We start from the raw sequence: 19,565 nt of genomic DNA, 5'->3' as shown, positions 1-19,565 counted from the left end.
AGAAAAATTGGGTCCAATCGAATAGAGGAAAACCGCTCGAGGTGTATAAAGTCTCACACAAGCAAGTGTTTCGTTTTAACTCCAAACCACATATATGTCGTAGATTGACTTTGCAAGTCATTTCCCATCAAATCAAAGATAATATGCATAATCATCATGAATGCATATTATGATAATAAGAAATTCATGCAAAATTAATCAAAGCAAACATCCATGTGGACACTCAAATATAAGGCTTTGTGGTCATGCAAACACTAAGGCCTAGGGTTTGTTTCCCCATTCAGATCAAACCTGTGTTCCATCGATTGCTCTTTTTATCAAGCGATACAAACATCCGAGTCCATTTTGGAATTTGGGAAAATCTTTCATTGCGTTCACCCTCTAGGTGCACATTTCTTTTTTTCAAAAACCTTTTGTCTTTTGATTCGTGAATTCTCCAAAGAAAACTGGCAATCATTTGTTTTTCCAAAAAGCATGTTGGTTTTTATTTTTTCATTTCAACTTTTTTAGAAATAGTTTGTAACCTAGAAAAAGTTGTTACCCGAGATTACATTTATCAAAGGAACCATACACAAGACCCTATTTTTTTGCTTAGTTTTTCTTGCTTTAGACAAACCATCAAAATGCAATAGTACGACAACATGGTAGAAGCGATAAAGTTTCATCACAATGAGATAACAAACAAAAACTGAACACAATAAAATAAAGTCAAGTCCTATCACAATGAGACAACAAACAAATACTGAAAGTGATAAAAACAAAATAAAGACGAGTTCACAGTTTTAGCCAATCCTAGCCAAGTGACTTTGTCTCCTCAAAGAAAGAAGTACATCACATCGGCCATGTCATCATCATCTTGTGCTCCATCTCCATCTTCGGGGGTCCCTGCGGGTCTTGCTCCTGTCTAAAAATTGGGCCTATCTCCATGCCATGCAATTGTGGACTCGAACTGCTTGGGGTAGGGCATGGGAAAGGGCTGGAATCTTGGCTCTCCTAATGCAGGGTGTACCGATAAAAGCTCTCATTCAGCTGCACCTGACCCCTATGGTTGGCCGCCTGCTAGTCGGTCACATGCTGCTTATATGCATGCATCTGGAGCTCCATCCTTCGTATGTGAGTAGAGATGGACTCCAGAGATGGTGGCTGCCGTAGAGGTGGCAACGGTGCATCTGTGGCTGGCTGCTGTTGGTCCTCCTCCTGCTGTTGTGCCTGCCTTGGAATGCAATGCTTTTCTATGAAGGCCCTATTAATGGGAGGTCGGATAAGCTTTGAGGGAGTAACTAACACCCCATAGAACTGGAAGAGGCCCGAGGTCGGATAAGCTTTAAGGGAGTAACCGACACCCCATAGAACTGGAAGAGGCCCGTGATCAAGCCCGGAAACCCCAATGCCCCGTTGGACTTCTCTGGGTCCACTGGATGTCTAGGAGGCGTGATCCCTGCAAATTGATAAATGGCATCTGAGATCAAGTGGGCCACATGAACACTCACTTGGGTCACGATGGCATAGACCAGCTAGCACTTTGCCAGGGGAAAATTAGAATTATGATCGCTGGGGAGGATGTTGCTGAGAAGCAATGCCATCCAGATCTGCGTCAGGGTGGTCATGCTAGTGCGAATGATCCGCACCTATCTCCCTGTCACACTTCGGGCGAAGTCCTGCCTTGGAACATACAACTGCTGACTGATGGCCTCCTTATCAAACCCCGAAGCCTGGCTCCTCCTCTGACTAAATTTGTAGCATTGCCCCTCTTCCAAGACCAACGGATGCCCCAAGAACTGATTAATGGCATCTTCATCAAAGGGGATCCATTAGCCCCGCACCTAGGAGCGCTTGTCCCTCACTCCTTCCTTCGTGGGTCATGCATTAGCATATAACTCCATGACTATTTTTGGATCATACTTAGCCATGGGCGACGAAACTTGAGTCCACTACCTCTTGGCAATTTCCTCCTGGAACTCAACATATTCTCCTTTCCTCAATTGGACCCGTCTTTCCTTAAGGAAAGACCAACCCTTGATTGCTTCAAAATGGTGTTGGTGTTCCTCGCTTCGGAACCGATGTCCGTCAAATTCCATATCCACTTGTGGGGCCGCACTGGATCCTTCTCCAACGACATCTTTCCTTGCCCTCTTAGATAGAAGCTTCTTTGGAGCCATTTCCTGCAAGGACACATTCATAAATTTAGTTTGCACGAACCGCACAACCATCATTTCATTTATTTTAAACAAGCACAGGACAAACAATTTTGAATGGTGCACATTTCTCTTTTTACCAAATGCAAGCCTCACCGTGCAATTAGAAAACAACCATACATCGCTATATCATTTTATTACACACACACACACACACACACACACACACACACACACACACACACACACACATATATATATATATATATATATATTCTTTCGAAAAGCATTTTAGTTACCTAGACACAAGGTGCCTATCATAGTGTAGCAAGCTCAATTATTATTATAAATCCAAACAATCACTATCGCACATTTATGTAATTCATACATTTTGTATCCAAGACAAAGTTTAGATTTCTATGCCTAACTCATGCTCTTGTCATTTCAATCTAACAACCTAAGTTGTCCACACCTTCCAAATGACAGCTGTACATGCACAAACTCATTCCACAATTCAAATTTCACAACAACACACGCAATGGTCATTGAGGCATTTCATCGAACGGTTGGTGGGCGCATGTTCAAGCATGTAAAAATGAGGAATGGAGAATAATATGACATGCCAATCCATAATTGGATCAAAGGTTGGCCTAGGGCCACCCCTTGCAGCCCCCAATCAAACAATCAAAGCATGGGTTCACAAATAAATTGTCTTATGAAATTTGCAAAGAACATGATAACCAGAACATCAAAATACCACAATGGAAAGCCAAAATTCAAAGGGAGATGGTACTTACTAGTAGGAGATGAACGAAAATGCAAAAAATGAAATCAAAAGGGTGCAATGGAAGCTTGGGGCTGCTGCCAAGAGGGACTCCCGTAAGCTTGCTAGTGATTTTGAGTTTTGGGGAAGAAATGGGGGTGAAAATGGCTTCACCCCTCCCCCCTTTTAAATTTTTGCGTCAGACACGCTCGCCCAGGTGAGCTAATTAATTATTTTTTTTTCTTTTGCAAAAGCCTTTGCAAAAAGGTGCTTGTTCCTTGTTATGTATATATATATATATATATATATATATATATATATATATATATATATATATATATATATATATATATATATATTTGCTAAAATCCTATAGTTGCATATAAACTTAGGTGAATTTAATATATAATTCAAGAAAACAAACAAGTAAAAAGCATAAATTTTAAAAAGCAAAATTAGAGATACTAGGCTGCCTCCTAGGAGTGCTTCTTTAACGTCTTTAGTCAGACGCATGATGATGATCGATTGATCATGGGCCTAGCACCTGTTTGTACCTGCCCCTAAGCTTAGACAAAGGAAGTGGCATCATGCAACAAATGTGAAACAATACCACAAAATGCCTGCATTACCTTTCATTTACCCTTGTCTCAAATTGTTGTGGTATTGACCATCACTCAAAATGACTCTTCATTCATCCTCCGATTCGCAGGATCCCAAATGACAAGATGTGAATGCATGCATGTTTATGGTTGAACTTTTAAATGCAATAATTAAACAGGTGTTATTGTGTTCAATTTTTACTTGAACGCTTATGGCAACCCGCTGATTGAGCCAAATGGCTCCCGATTCAATGGGCAAGATTGAGAGTCTATGTTCTTAAGGACAATAAGAAGTAAAAGACATAACATAGGAGGTTGAGATGCAAATCATTAAACCACATTTATTAATGTTGGGATTATGGTTTACAAAAGATTTTAAGACTTGAAGAACCTAATGAGTCCTCGGGGAATAGTCATGTGTTGAGCCTTCAAGCTGCCTTAGGCGTTATGCATAATATTGTTTGATGATATCAGAGTTCACAGGCGAAGGCAATTCTTCATTATCGATGCTCACAAGCAACAACGCTCTTCCCGAAAAAGCCTTCTTCACAATGAAAGGTCCTTCATAATTCGAAGCCCACTTCCCTCTGTGGTCCTTTTGAGCCTGTGATACTTTCTTTAAGACAAGATCTCCCTCACTGAACTTGCACGGGCGCACCTTCTTGTCAAAAACATTCTTCACTCGGCTTTGATACAGTCATCCATGGCTCATGGCGGCCAACCTCTTACCTTCTATAAGATTCAAGTGATCAAAGCGAGCTTGGGCCCATTCTGATTCTTCCAACCTCGATTCGGCTAGAATTCTCAAAGAAGGAACCTCTACCTCAAACGGGAGCACAACCTCCATCCTATACGCTAAAGAGAAAGGGGTTGCCCTAGTCGATGTGCGCACCAAAGTTCGATAACCATGCAACTAAAGGGGAGCATCTCATGCCAATCCTTGTATGATACAACCATCTTCTGAACTATCTTCTTGATATTCTTATTAGTAGCCTCAACTGCCCCATTCTTCTTGGGCCTGTAAGGCGTAGAATTATGGTGTTGGATCTTGAAATCCTCACACATTTCCTTCATCATCTTGTTGTTCAGATTGGTGGCATTGTCGGTGGTAATCTTCATAGGCAACCCCTACTGGCAAATTATATCCTTTTTGATGAACCTAACCACCACACTCCTAGTCACAATAGCATACAAAGTTGCTTCGACCCATTTGGGGAAGTAGTCAATGGCGACTAAGATGAAGCCATGTCCATTTGAATCCTTGGGCTCAATAGCTCCGATCACGTCCATACCCCACATAGAGAACGAACAAGGTGCTTCTAAGACATTCAAAGGTATAGGCGGAGCATTGGCATAATCAGCGAAGGCATGGCACTTGTGGCATTTCCTCACATGGATGCAACTATCATTCTCCATTGTGAGCCAGTAATACCCTACTCTCAAAATCTTCTGGGCCATGGCATGTCCGTGGGCATGGGTTCCAAAGGATCCCTCATGCACCTCTACCAGCATTTTCTCAGCCTCTCTAGGATCCACACATCGAAGCAAAACCATATCATGGTTCCTCTTGTACAGGATATTCCCACTTAGGAAAATGCCGACTGTCAACCTTCACAACATTCTCTTGTCATTGTCAGAGGCTTCTTGTGGGTATTCCTTGTCTTCGATGTATCATTTGATATCGAAGTACCAAGGCTTACCATCCTGCTCCTCTTCTATCAAGCAGCAATGTGTAGGCTTGCTACGACATCTAAATTCGATGTATGGCAAATCCTTGTGCGGGGTTAGTTGGAACATGGACACTAGAGTGGCAAGGGAATCGGCCATCTGATTCTCCTCTCTAGGAATGTGATGAAAGGATATGACATCAAAGAATTCTATCAATTTCCTGATGTAGGCCTGGTAGGGCACCAACTTATGATCCCTGGTCTCCCATTCCCTTCTCAATTGGTGGATTACCAAGGTTGAGTCCCCATATATCTTGAGCAACTTGACCTTGAAGTCAATTGCCGCTTGGATCCTAAGGGCACATGCCTCATACTCAGCTATGTTGTTTGTGTAGTCAAAACCCAACCTAGCCGTGAAAGGTATATATTGTTTGTTAGGGGAAACCAAAACCGCCCCAACTCCATGGCCTAGTGCATTAGACGCGCCATCAAACCACACAATCCATTTGTCCCTATCTTCATCCACTACTTCATCCCTGAACAAGGTCATGATGTCTTCATCAGGGAATTCTAGATGCATAGGTCCAAGTCGTTGATGGGCTATTGAGCTAGGTAATCTGCCAAGGCACTCCCCTTTATTGCCTTTTGAATGACATAAACAATGTCAAAATCCAACAGTAGAACCTGCCACCGAGCGATCCATCCAGTGAGAGCGGGTTTTTCAAAGATGTACTTGACTGGGTCCTTTTTGGACACCAACCAAGTGGTGTAGTTCAGCATGTACTGCCTTAGACGGTGAGCAGCCCCCACCAAGGCACAACATGTCCTTCCGAGCAAAGAGTAGTTCATTTCACACGCCGTGAACTTCTTGCTTAAGTAATAGACGACCCGTTCCCCTTTTTTCGAACTCATCAATCATCATGTTGTTCCAATACACACCTCATTGACTCATCTAACATAGTCATATACAGGATAAGGGGTCTTCCGGGCACCGGTGGCACAAGCAGAGGAGGATTCATGAGGCACCACTTAATCCTTTAGAACACCACTTGGCAGTCATCATCCCATTGGACAGACTGGTTCTTACGCAATAACTTGAGGAAAGGCTCACAAGTGGTAGTCAGTTGTGATATGAACCTCACTATGTAGTTCAATCATCCTAGGAAACCTCGGACCTGCCTCTCAGTGCGTGGCTCGGGCATTTCTAGGATGACCTTCACTTTGTTTGGGTCTACCTCTATCCCTTTATAGCTCAAGATAAAACCGAGCAACTTTCCAAATTCGACCTCGAAAGTGAACTTTGCGGGTTTTAACCTTAATTGGTATTTACGTAGCCTCTTGAACAACTTTGTAAGTTGAAAAGGTGTTCCTCCTAGGTCTTTGACTTAGCAATCATGTCATCCACGTAGACCTCAATCTCTTTGTGCATCATGTCGAGGAATAATGCTACCATAGCTCGCTGGTAAGTTGCCCTAGTGTTCTTGAGCCCAAAGGACATCACTTTGTAGCAGAAAGTTCCCCACAGGGTGATGAAAGTCATCTTCTCCATGTTCTCCGGTGCCATCCATGAAGGAAAACAGGGCAAAATTGGTCATGTTATCTACGAGGATATCAACGTGCGGCAAAGGAAAGTTATCCTTGGGACTAGCTCAGCTTAGATCCTGATAGTCCATGCACATTTGCACCTTTCCATCCTTTTTAGGGACTGGCACGATATTGGTGACCCATTCCGGGTATCGAGCAACAGCCATGAAGCTAGCGTCAAATTGCTTTTTCATCTCTTCTTTTATCTTCAGGGACATCTCGGGCTTCATTCTCCTCAGCTTTTACTTTACCGGGGAACACTCAGGATTTACAGGTAATCTATGTTGTACGATGTTGGGACTCAAACTAGGCATATCTTGGTAGGACCAAGCGAAGATGTCTTGGTAGTCTCGCAGCAGAGCTACCAATTCATCTCAGACGTTTGTGGACATGCCCGTGCCAACCTTGACCTCCTTTCTTTCTTCACCAACACCTAAGTTTACAACTTCTGTTTCCTCTTGGTGTGGCTTCACCCCCCTGTCTTCCTGCTCGACCATTCTTTTCAACTCTGGAGAAAGCCCCCAATCCTCATCTTCCCCATCCTCGGCTCGATTTATTAGCTGCTGAAAATCGACATTCGGTCCCTCGGCATCACTACTTTCACAGGACTCATTGTTGGATTTGTATCATTTAATCGCAACAAAAATAAACATGCAGAAGAAATGAAAATAGACGAAAGTGCAAGATCAAATAAAGAAGGATTTTGTATTTATAATTTCGTGGGAACAAAAGACATGCCCAAATAGGGAGCAAACCCTAAGGCCTAGGCCTAGCAATAGGGTTGGAACTAATGAATTACATTGAGTTTGGAACCAGGGGAGACTCCATGTAAGCATTGCTCACAACTTCCAATGCTTGAAAGGACCTTTCCAAGGACTTCTCTTCAGCCTCCACATAAGGTGTAGAAGAAAGACAACTCACAAGTACATCTTCTTCTCCCGAAACTATAATCAATTGCCCCTCCACCACAAACTTTAACCTCTGGTGTAGTGTTGACGGGACCACCCCAACAGAATGAATCCAAGGCCGACCTAATAAGAAATTGTAGGTAGGATTTATGTCCATTACTTGGAAGGTAATTTGGCACATGTGGGGTCCAATTTGAATCGGGAGATCGATCTGCCCCCTTACATCCTGGCGGCTGTCGTCGAAAGCCCGGACTACCATGGAGCTTGGTCTTAGGTGTGATGCATTAAAAAGTAGCTTGTCCAAAGTAGCCTTGGGCATGACATTGAGGGATGAGCCATTGTCAATAAGCACGTTGGCCACTATGTGGCCCAAACATTTGACAGATACATGCAAGACTCTGTTGTGTCCCCTGTCCTCCATAGGTATTTCTTCATCAGCGAATGTGAGGTAGTTGTTGGCCATGATGTTGTTGATTATGCCCCCGAAACCCTCCACAGATATGTCTTGTGCCACGTGGGCTTCGTTCAAAATCTTGACCAATAGCGCCCGATGACGCTCGGAGTTCATAAGCAGTCCCAACAGAGAGATCCTAGCTGGGGTTTTGTTTAGTTGTTTAATTACCTTGAACTTGCTCTGTTGGATGATTTTTAGGAACTCGGTTGCTTCTTTAGCGGATATGCCATTTTTTCTGAAGTCGTCCTCTTCCTTGGCAAACCTTCCAACTAGGACCTCGTCCGCCTTATCACTCTCTACCACATCCGCCTTTGCTTTCCCCTTTGGGTCTTTGGATCGCACTGGTAGTTCGGGTGGTGCAAAGATCTGCCCACTATGAGTCATGCCACTCGTACCGGATATGTTTTGACCTTAGTGAAGGATAGATCATCCTTAACAAGTACGACGGATGTGTCCTTCCTTCTGTTGAGCCCTTGTGCGGCGTACTTCCATGGTACCACCTTATCACTTTTGTAAGGGAAAGGCGTAGGCTTCGTAACCAGGACGGGCTGGAAACCTCGGGGCTTCTGTGTGGCAACGTCCCTAGTGAAGTGGATCACCAATGGCTTGGGCTTGCCCGGGCTCTTATCAACCAAATGCATGCACACATCCCCTTCCCCTTTTCTTGCGCTATAAACTTCAATTAGGCCTTTATCCATCACCCCTTATAGAACCTCTTCCGCCATCGGGCACGTCTCCACGTCGTGTGGTGCCCCTAGATGTATTAAACAAGAATCTCCCTTGTCCCCGTTAAGGCAAATCATACCCGTTTTGCACATCGCTTCCAATATGAACCTCCTAAAGGTTAACACGTTTTCCATCTGCTTCGACCCCTAAGGTTCACACTCTTCCACCGCATTAATTGCCGAGCCCCCATGACTGGTGAGGGGATTAGTCCTTAAATTTGGGTTGTCCTCTTGAAATGTCAGCCATCCTGTGCCAATCAAACTCTATACCTTGCGCTTGAAGGCCACACATTGCTTTATTGAATGCCCTAGGACACCCCCATGATAGGCGCAAGTTGCATTAGGACTGTACCATCTAGGGAAGGGAGACTAGTAGATCTTCTCAGGGTTCACTACAACCATTTGCTTGCTAATCAAGGATGGTAGTAGGTCAGCATATGGCATTTGTATCGGGGTGAATTCTACAGGTTTCTTTGCTAGAAAATTCCTTTCCGGATTGGTGCTTGTGCCGGGATTGGTGTTACCGGCGGGCAATCTTTGTTGGATGAGCGTCGAATTGGGAGGGCTCCCGATGTTGGCTGAATAATTTGGTTGGTGCAGGGAATATTGGTAAGTGGGATTGTGAAGGGTTTGTTGGGATTTAGGCCATGTGGGAGTTGAAGTCACAGCATGGGTGTCTCCTTCCTTCTTCTTGGCTCCACCCGCTCTGAACCTCCTATTGCTTGTGCTTGCGGCAGCAGCGTAATCAAACTTTCCCCTTCTCAAGCCTACCTCAATCCTCTCGCCCGCAAACACCAAATATGTGAAACTAGAGGGCATATAACCCACCATCTTCTCATAGTAGAACACTGTCAATGTGTCTACTATCATGGTTATCATTTCTCTCTCCATCATGGGGGGTGCTACTTGTGTTGCCAGATCCCTCCACCTCTAGGCATACTCTTTAAAGGATTCATGCTCCTTCTTGCTCATGTTTTGCAATTGGGTTCTGTCAGGAGCCATGTCGATTTTGTATTGATACTGCCTGATGAAAGCAGCCATCAAGTCCTTCCAAGAACGGATCCGGGAAGCTTCCAAGTTAGTATACTAGGTGATCACTACCCCGACCAAGCTCTCTTGGAAGAAGTGCATTAAGAGTTTCTCATCTCTAGAGTATGCCCCCATTTTCCGACAATACATTTTTAAGTGGTTCTTGGGACAAGTGGTCCCTTTGAACTTGTCAAAGTCTGGCACCTTGAACTTGGGAGGAATGACAACATCGGACACTAAGCATAGCTCCGCCATGTCGGCAAATGGATAATCACTGATCACTTCTATGGCCCTCAGCTTCTCCTCTCTGAGATCAAATTTCTCTCTTTCTTCTGTGGCCGGAGGTGGTCATCCCACTGAGAAATGTAGGGGTTGCAGCGAGCAGTGTTGTGGGGCTCCCATGGCATTGGGCTGAGGCATGCCACCAAAGGCTGGTCCCTTAGCGGCATATGTAGGGTACGACTCGAACTTGCCTAGAGCGTGATCCCGGGGCTTTTCGCGGGCTTCTCCCACAGGTTGAGCAAAGGGTGCATGCCCTAGTTGGGGTTGCTGGCCTTCAAGGAGAATGGGAACGAAGTGACTGGCATTTTTGCTAGGCACATGCATCGCATTGGGTGGTGTATAGTTAGGTGGCAAGCCGTACAATGGGAAAGAATTCTTACTTTGCACCATACAGGGGCCGCCCATACTTCTCAACACTTCTCCACCCTGACCTACCATATCTATGGGTGGATGATTTGTTTGGTTTATGCCGGATGGGTGAGTTGGATTCGCCTTAGTGGCGGCGCTGGTGGCGGCAACTGCGGCTGCGTTGTCCTCCATCATCTGTCTCATACTTAACATGGCCTCCATCATGGAGGTCATTTGGTCCTTCATGGCCTCCATGTCGGCCTTCATCTGTTCTTGCACTTCCTCTATCTCACTCATGATTTTGGTTTTGGCACGTGTTTGATAGGGGTGCCGTAAAGCGCATTCATTGTTTTTGGTTATTGTCTTTACTTTTGACTAAGACTGCTAAAAGAACAAAATGCAATGAGTAATGCAACAATGAACTAAACATGAATGCATGATGATGATAAGTTGTCAAAGTATTGAACCCATGCAGAAATTTCAGCAAATACATAGTGTTGAATCAAATCTCGTTTTTATTAATAAACAACATTGTTTTATCTTGCCAAAGCCAAAGCACAAATATAAATGCCTCAGCAGTTCCTAATTATGTGGGACATCAGCTCGACCATGTGTTGGCAATAATAGAGAAGCCCATGAACTTCCTCGGGAGCTGGGTACACATCCGACATTGCCTTGGCTCTGGCTAAAAGCCTTGGAAGTTCTTGACTCCCATTCAGAGTGAGAGTGAATCTATCCATCCATTTCATGACTTCCCCATGCAATGATTCTATCACCCTCTCTCTTGCTTCCCTTTCCGCTTGTAGAGCCGCTACCTGATGTAGCTCCATGTGGAGCTTGTAGGCCTTGGATCTTCTTCATCAATGGATTCTTTAGCTTTTTGAGGTTTGATTGCCAACACATGGAAAAATGCACACACATAGCCTCTATTTATAGCCTAAGTGTCACACAAAATTGGAGGGAAATTTGAATTTCTATTCAAAGGTCACTTGAATTTGAAATTGACTTTGTGGAGCCAAAATTTCACTAATTATGATTAGTGAATTTCAGTTATGGTTCAGCCCACTAATCCAAGATCAAGTCCAAGATTCTCCACTAATTGTGCTTAGGTGTCATGAAGCATGTAAAGCATGAAGGACATGCACAAAGTGTGACTATATGATGTGGCAATGGGGTGTAGCAAGCAAATGCTCGCCTCCCCCTCTAAAATTTAATTGGATTGGGCTTCTCCCAATTCAATTAAATTTATGTCCCAACACACACATCAAATGTTCACTTAATGCATGTGAAATTACAAAACTACCCCTAATACAAAACTAGTCTAGGTGCGCTAAAATACAAGGGCTGAAAAATCCTATATTTCTAGGGTACCCTACCTACATTATGGAGCCCTAAATACAAGGACAAAAAACAATGAAATCCTAATATGTACATAGATAAGTGGGCTCATACTTAGCCCATGGGCCCGAAATTTACCCTAAGGCTCATGAGAACTAATATGAACCCTCATGGCACAAGGGCTGACTTAGGATCGTCTAGGATTAAACCTTGATGGAAAATGCGGCAATTGATTAAGGAAAGGATGGAAAATAAGGTGGTTAATTTCGTGGGTCTTAATAAGGTGGTTCTTGGCATAAAATGGATGAATGGGATGGTAAAACGTAGGTTAAGTGGTGGCTGGACAGAAATATAGAAATGGCGATAACTCAAACTACGGGGCTACAAATGAGGTGATTCCAAAACGAAGTGAAAGGTATCATTTTGAAATTAATTTTAGGCACAAGAATCACTTAATTTGAGTGCGTAAAATGGGAGTTATGGCCACAAGATAATTCTGGGCAGAAGTGGATTTTCTGGAATTGTGGTTTGAAAGAACAAGGTTGAAGATGAAAGGAAGGAAAGAATCACTCTTTCCGACGAGGGCAACAAACAAAGGTTATGAAAGTCCTTTGATACAGCCAGGGTGTTCTTGAATCCCTCAAGAATTTAGGAGAATCACTCTCACTAAGATAAAAGAGAAAAACTCTAATTTTCTGAATAAAACTCAACTTGTGTTTATTGATAAAATGGTTAAGCTTATATAGAAGCTTTACATCAGATTTTTGTAATGACCCACTAACCTAGATTTAAAAGAACTTAATGCCATTAACCTAGGGAATTGAAGAACTTAATGGCTGAGTGTAACTGAAATTATGGCAACCAAAAGTCACCCCCAACAGCTATCAAGTCAGACACCATTTGGTCTCCCAAATGGCTGTTGCCTAGGTTGCCAATTGGGCCCTTATTACAACTTGAACTAAACCTAACTAAAGCCCTTTTATTTGATTAACCCAAAACATATTTTTGGTTAGCCAACTTTACAAGGATTGAGCCATTATTTAGACAAATTAAACACTCTAAAATTGAGACAAAGTGGTGCCATTTAGTCCTCCTTCATTTGGGCCATGATACAACTCACAACCTTGGACTTTTCTCCTTGAAACTTGGGCTTGTATTCAAATAGTATGGACACCACTTGTTGAAGAGCTTCCTTGGCTTTCCTTGCTCTAGCTCTTGACATAGGTCCTCCAAGTCCTTCAAGTGGATCCTTGCCCTTGCTCTTGGTCATGTCCTCATTATTCTCTCCCTCTTGGGAAGGATTTGTCCTCAAATCGGTTCTCCATATGCATCAAAAAGAGATAAGTCAGAGACATTGAAGGTGGAAATAACATTATACTCACCGGGCAGCTCAACTTTGTAAGCATTGTCATTGATTCTTTCAAGCACTTGAAATGGTCCATCTCCCCTTGGTTGAAGCTTTGATTTCCTTTGTTCCGGAAACCTTTCTTTTCTCATGTGCACCCAAACCCAATCTCCGGGTTCGAAGACAACCTTCTTTCTCCCTTTGTTGGCTTGTTTAGCATAGCTTTTATTTTTCCTCTCAATTTGATCTTTGACTCTCTCATGAAGCTTCTTCACATAGTCCGCCTTTGCTTGACCTTCTTTATGCTTAAAAACAGAAACATCAGGCATAGGCAAAAGATCAAGAGGAGTTAGTGGGTTAAAACCATAAACAACTTCAAAAGGAGAACAATTGGTGGTGCTATGAACAACTCTATTATAAGCAAATTCAACATGGGGCAAACAAACTTCCCAAGTTTTTAAGTTCTTCCTTAAAACTGTCCTAAGCAATGTTCCCAAAGTCCTATTAACAACTTCCGTTTGCCCATCGGTTTGTGGGTGACAAGTGGTTGAAAATAACAATTTAGTGCCCAACTTGCTCCACCAAGTCCTCCAAAAATGGCTTAGGAACTTAGAGTCCCTATCACTAACAATGCTCCTTGGCAAACCATGGAATCTCACAATCTCCATGAAAAACAAATCAGCCACATGGGAAGCATCATCAACTTTTTCACATGGAATAAAATGAGCCATTTTAGAAAACCTATCAACAACCACAAAAATGGAGTCTCTACCATTGCTTGTTTTTGGCAGCCCCAAAACAAAATCCATGGATAAATCAATCCAAGGATACTCCGGAATTGGCAATGGAGTATACAATCCATGAGGCTTTACCTTAGACTTTGCCTTTTTACATACAATGCAATGTTCACAAAATTTCTGCACATCCTTTTTCATATGAGGCCAATAAAAATGTTATTGTAATGTTTCGAGAGTCTTTTGGACCCCAAAATGCCCCATTAAACCTCCTTCATGTGCTTCACAAACAAGCAAATTTCTAGTAGAACATTTAAGCACACACAATTTGTTTTCTTTGAAAAGAAAGTCTTCATGTCTAAAGAAACCATTTTTTGACAAATTTTCACAATTCTTAAAAATTTCTCCAAAAGTTTCATCATTTTCATACATGCTTTTCAAACATTCAAGACCAATCAATTTTGTTTCAAGCATAGAAAGTAATGCATGACGCCGAGAAAGAGCATCGGCTACAATATTATCTTTTCCCTTTTTATGTTTGATAACATAATGGAATTGCTCTAGGAATTCCACCCACTTTGCATGCCTTTTGTTAAGCTTGCCTTGCCCCTTGATATATTTGAGGAACTCATGGTCACTATGAATGACAAATTCCTTGGGATAAAGGTAGTGTTGCCATGTTTTCAAAGCCCGTACTAAGGCATACAACTCCTTATCATAAGTTGAATAGTTAAGGGTAGGACCACTTAACTTTTCACTAAAATAAGCAATTGGATGGCCTTCTTACATCAACACAGCCCCAATCCCAACATTTGAAGCATCACACTCAATTTCAAAAGATTTTTGAAAGTTTGGCAACGCAAGTATGGGGGCATTAGTTAGCTTTTGCTTAAGAACATTGAAAGCTTCTTCTTGTTTCTCTCCCCATTTGAAACCAACATTTTTCTTGAGCACTTCATTGAGAGGTGCTACCAATGTGCTAAAATCCTTCACAAATCGTCTATAAAAACTTGCTAAGCCATGAAAACTCCTTACCTCGGTCACGGACTTAGGTGTAGGCCATTCATGAATAGCCCTAACCTTCTCCTCATCAACTTGCACTCCTTTTGAACTCACAACAAAACCAAGAAACACAAAATGGTTAGTACAAAAGATGCATTTTTCAAGATTGGCATACAATTGTTCTTCTCTAAGCACAGTCAAGACAAATTTTAAATGATCAATATGCAAATCAAGTGAAGTGCTATAGATAAGAATATCATCAAAGTACACCACAACGAACTTTCCTATGAACTCTCTCAAGATATGGTCCATTAATCTCATGAAAGTGCTAGGAGTGTTAGTTAGGCCAAAAGGCATAACCAACCATTCATACAAACCATATTTTGTTTTAAAAGCATTTTTCCATTCATCCCCTTCTCTAATCCTAATTTGATCGTATCCATTTTTTAAATCGATTTTAGAGAAGTAACATGCACCATGCAATTAATCAAGCAAATCATCAAGCCTAGGTATAGGATGCCTATTTTAATGGTGATGTTATTAAGGGCTCTACAATCGGAACACATGCACCATGCCCCATCCTTTTTAGGGACCAAAATCACTGGGACAGCACAAGGACTCATACTATCTCTTACCCAACCTTCGCTAATGAGTTCATCCACTTGTCTTTGAATCTCTTTGGTTTCTTGTGGATTACTTCTATAGGCTAGCCTATTGGGCAAAGAAGCTCCCGGAATGAGATCAATTTGATGCTCAATTCCCCTCAAAGGTGGTAGTCCACTTGGCACATTTGATGGAAACATGTCTTGAAAATCCTGCAAAAGAGTTTTAACACTAGAAGGCACTTCAAAATCATCAAAAGTGTTAGTGGTCAAAATCTGATTTTTGCAAAACAAGATGTATAGTGACTGTTTAGCATGAAACAACCTCTTGACCTCACATTTTGTGGCTAAATAGCTCTCCCTCACTTCAAGTGTTTCACTCTTCTTTTGTTCACTCTTTTTCCTCTCAAGTGTTTCCCTCTTTTTCTCACTGTCAAGTGTTTTGCTCACTTTTTCTTTTTCTCTTTTCTCTTGAAGAAGTTTTTCTCTCATTTTCTTTTGATCCTCACACACTTCTTGTGGACTCATTGGTTTGAGCACAATCTTTTTGTCTTGGTGCATGAAAGAGATCTTGTTGTGGTAACCGTCATGATTGGCTCTTTCATCAAATTGCCATGGTCTCCCCAAAAGTAAGTGACTGGCCTCCATAGGAACAACATCACAAAGTACCTTATCATTGTATTTCCCAATGGAAACGTCCACTTCAACTTGCTGCCTCACTTGCACCTCTCCATCCTTACTAAGCCATTGAAGTTTGTATGGCCTAGGATGTGGTTTAGTAGCTAAATGTAGCTTTGACACTAATCTAGCACTAGCCACATTGGTGCAACTACCTCCATCAATGATCACCATGCACACCTTGCCATTGATTAAACATCTAGTGTGAAAGATGTTTTCTCTTTGGCTCTCCTCCTCATGCTTCAATTGACCACCAAGTAACCGTCTAATCATCAACAAATCTCCCTCCAGAGTCTCCTCTTCCTCTACGTACTCACTCTCCTCTTCCTCTTCAACATCGGATTCACTTATATATTCTCCATCTCTAAGAACCATGGACCTTTTGTTAGGGCACTCATAAGCATAGTGTCCTAGGCCTTGGCACTTGAAATAATTCACATCTCTACTACTTTTAGAGGGCTCCTCTTGGGACTTTGAGCGAGTTTTTGATGGGGTAGGTGTGGAACTACTAGAAGTACCAGCCCCATCTTTCTTACCTTTGTCTTTCCAACTAGAAGAACCAAAGTTGGTAAAACTCCTTTTAGCCACTCCTTTCGTTTTTAATTGTTGCTCTACTTGGATTGCTTTGTGAAGCAAATCATCCATTTCAACAAACTCCTACAGCTCAACAATATAATGGATATCATTAGTCAAACCATTAAGAAATCGAGCCATAGTTACCTCCTCATCTTCTTCAATCTTTGCTTGAATCATGAGCACATCCATTTCCTTGAAATACTCCTCAACCCCCTTGTTGCCTTGGGTTAGTTTTTGGAGCTTGAATTTCAAATCCCTTGAGTAACTAGTCGGCACATACCGCTTCCTCATGATCCTTTTCATCTCTGCCCATGTATCAACCATTGGCTCTTCATTTCTTGCTCTCTCCTTTTGTAGCTTGTTCCACCACACAAGAGCATAGTCGGAAAAATTTGTGGCGGCAAGCTTCACCTTTTGGTCCTCCTCATAGTTGTTGCATGAGAAAACATTCTCTATTTTCATCTCCCACTTCAAGTAGGCCTCCGGATCATTCTTTCCTTTAAAGGGAGGAATGTTGAGTTTAATACCATCAATTTGGTTTTGTCTAGGAACACCATCATTCCCTCCTCTCCTCCTTTCTTCTTCATTATGATCTCTATTCTCCATTTGATCCAACCTCTCATGGAGTGCATCATCTCGTTTTTCATTAACCTCTCCAAATGTTGCATCAAAGCTTGCATTTGGAATTGCGAAAGCCCCACTCCATCATTAGGATTAGTACCTGACATCTCAAACAAACAACTCAAACGTAACAAGACAATTATAGTTGTTGTTTGAATATCTCACCCACTCAAGTGTATCACACAATTATGGCTTTTCTCTAATGAAAACAATCTTGCCTTTTACCACTCTAATTCCCCTTGAGTTCTTAGGCAATTCAAGAGATTATGGCCACAACAAAGAACAATTCACCAATATGTGTAAGGTAAGGCATAGAGAGACAAGGAAAAGGTTAACCAAGAAAAAGGCTAACAATGTTTTTAGGCACAATTGAAGGAAATAAAATTTAGAATTTAGGAATTCAACTAACAATCCTTCATACAACCAATATATTACCTTAAAAGAGTTTTTTTTTAAAAAAAGTTCTTCAAGCATGAACCATTCAGCCCATTTTTTATTTTTTTGCTTATACGAATTTTTGTTTTTTTTATATAACAAAGAGATCGAAAGGCTTAACTTTTGAAATGGTTCAACCTAAAAGAAAAAAAAAATAACATGAACAAGAAGGTAATATAAATGGCAAAGAAAAAATAAAGAAGGATGTTACCCAATATTTCCAGCAAAGGAAGTGTTGATCCTAGAATCGGAGCTCTGATCACCAAATGATATGAACCCTCATGGCACAAGGGCTGACTTAGGATCGCCTAGGATTAAACCTTGATGGAAAATGCGGAAATTGATTAAGGAAAGGATGGAAAATAAGGTGGTTAATTTCGTGGGTCTTAATAAGGTGGTTCTTGGCATAAAATGGATGAATGGGATGATAAAACGTAGGTTAAGTGGTGGCTGGACATAAATATAGAAATGGCAATAACTCAAGCTACAGGGTTCCAAATGAGGTGATTCCAAAACAAGGTGAAAGATCTCGTTTTGAAATTCAATCTAGGCTCAAGAATCACTTAATTTGAGTGCGTAAAATGGGAGTTATGGCCACGAGATAATTCTGGGCAGAAGTGGATTTTCTGGAATTGTGGTTTGAAAGAACAAGGTTGAAGATGAAAGGAATGAAAGAATCACTCTTTTCGGCGAGGGAAACACTCAAAGGTTGTGAAATTCCTTTGATACAGCCAGGGTGTTCTTGAATCACTCAAGAATTTAGGAGAATCACTCTCACTAAGATAAAAGAGATAAACTCTAATTTTCTGAATAAAACTCAACTTGTGTTTATTGATAAAATGATTCAGCTTATATAGAAGCTTTACATCAGATTTTAGTAATGACCCACTAACCTAGAATTAAAAGAACTGAATTCCATTAACCTACAAAATTAAAGAACTTAATGGCTGAGTGTAACTAAAATTGTGGCAACCAAAAGTTACCTCCAACAGCTATCAAGTTAGCCACCATTTGGTCTCCCAAAAGGCTGATCTAGGTTGCCAATTGGGCCCTTTTAGTTGATTAACCCAAAACATATTTTTGGTTATCCAACTTTACAAGGATTGGGACATTATTTAGACAAACTAAACACTCTAAAATTGAGACAATGTGGTGTTATTTAGTCCTCCTCCATTTGGGCCATGATACAACTCACAACCTTGGACTTTTCTCCTTGAAACTTGGTCTTGTATTCAAATAGTATGGACAACACTTGTTGAAGAGCTTCCTTGGCTTTCCTTGCTCTAGCCCTTGTCATAGGTCCTCCAAGTCCTTCAAGTGGATCCTTGCCCTTGCTCTTGGTCATGTCCTCATCTAGAAGCCTAGGGCCTTCTTTGGCATCTTTGGCCCAATCTACTTGGAGTCTTCTATCCAATGCCCTTGCGGGGTAGGATTGCATCACTATCTTCGCGTGCTCATCCTTTAGTCTCTGCCCATGACTAGTCGCTAGGCTTAGCTCCTCTTTATACCCATCAATGGATTGTCAACATGCTCTCTTCCCTCCGACTCAGTTGCTTGGTCAAACTCTTTTTTGACCTTTGACAGGCCTTCAACTTATCCTCTAATATCATACTCTCCACCCTCGGCTAATCCCTTTCGGCCCTTTGAAGCTTGAGCTTGTTGTTGCTTCCCCATAGAGCCCTTCGGAACTTGTTTCTGCCCCATTCTTCTTTTTGGGCCCTCTTTGTTTCCTGCTCTAAC

At 41.9% G+C, this 19,565-nt stretch overlaps 1 protein-coding gene across 1 annotated transcript; it reads right to left on the bottom strand.

Annotated features, from left to right (window-relative positions):
• Positions 1–4,625: 4,625 nt before the first annotated feature.
• Positions 4,626–5,744, bottom strand: LOC114373120. Its single transcript, XM_028330658.1, has 2 exons — positions 5,198–5,744; positions 4,626–5,098 (listed from the first exon to the last, which is right to left on the bottom strand). Exons 1-2 carry the CDS (start codon positions 5,742–5,744, stop codon positions 4,626–4,628), a joined length of 1,020 nt encoding a protein of 339 aa, XP_028186459.1.
• Between the last annotated feature and the right edge of the window lie 13,821 nt (positions 5,745–19,565).

This window comes from Glycine soja, chromosome 11 (assembly GCF_004193775.1).
Source record: "Glycine soja cultivar W05 chromosome 11, ASM419377v2, whole genome shotgun sequence".
Taxonomy (NCBI): Eukaryota; Viridiplantae; Streptophyta; class Magnoliopsida; order Fabales; family Fabaceae; genus Glycine; species Glycine soja.
Note: the sequence above shows the minus strand (reverse complement) of the source record. Positions and strands in the feature narration are given on the sequence as shown.

What these genes read in the sequence shown, in the direction of transcription:
- LOC114373120 (XM_028330658.1), bottom strand. Translation starts at nt 5,744, where the DNA reads ATGCATCTAGAATTCCCTGATGAAGACATCATGACCTTGTTCAGGGAT. An exon ending in GATAGAAGAGGAGCAGGATG is followed by an intron (nt 5,099 to 5,197) that starts GTAAGCCTTGGT and finishes GAAGGTTGACAG; the next exon opens with TCGGCATTTTCCTAAGTGGG.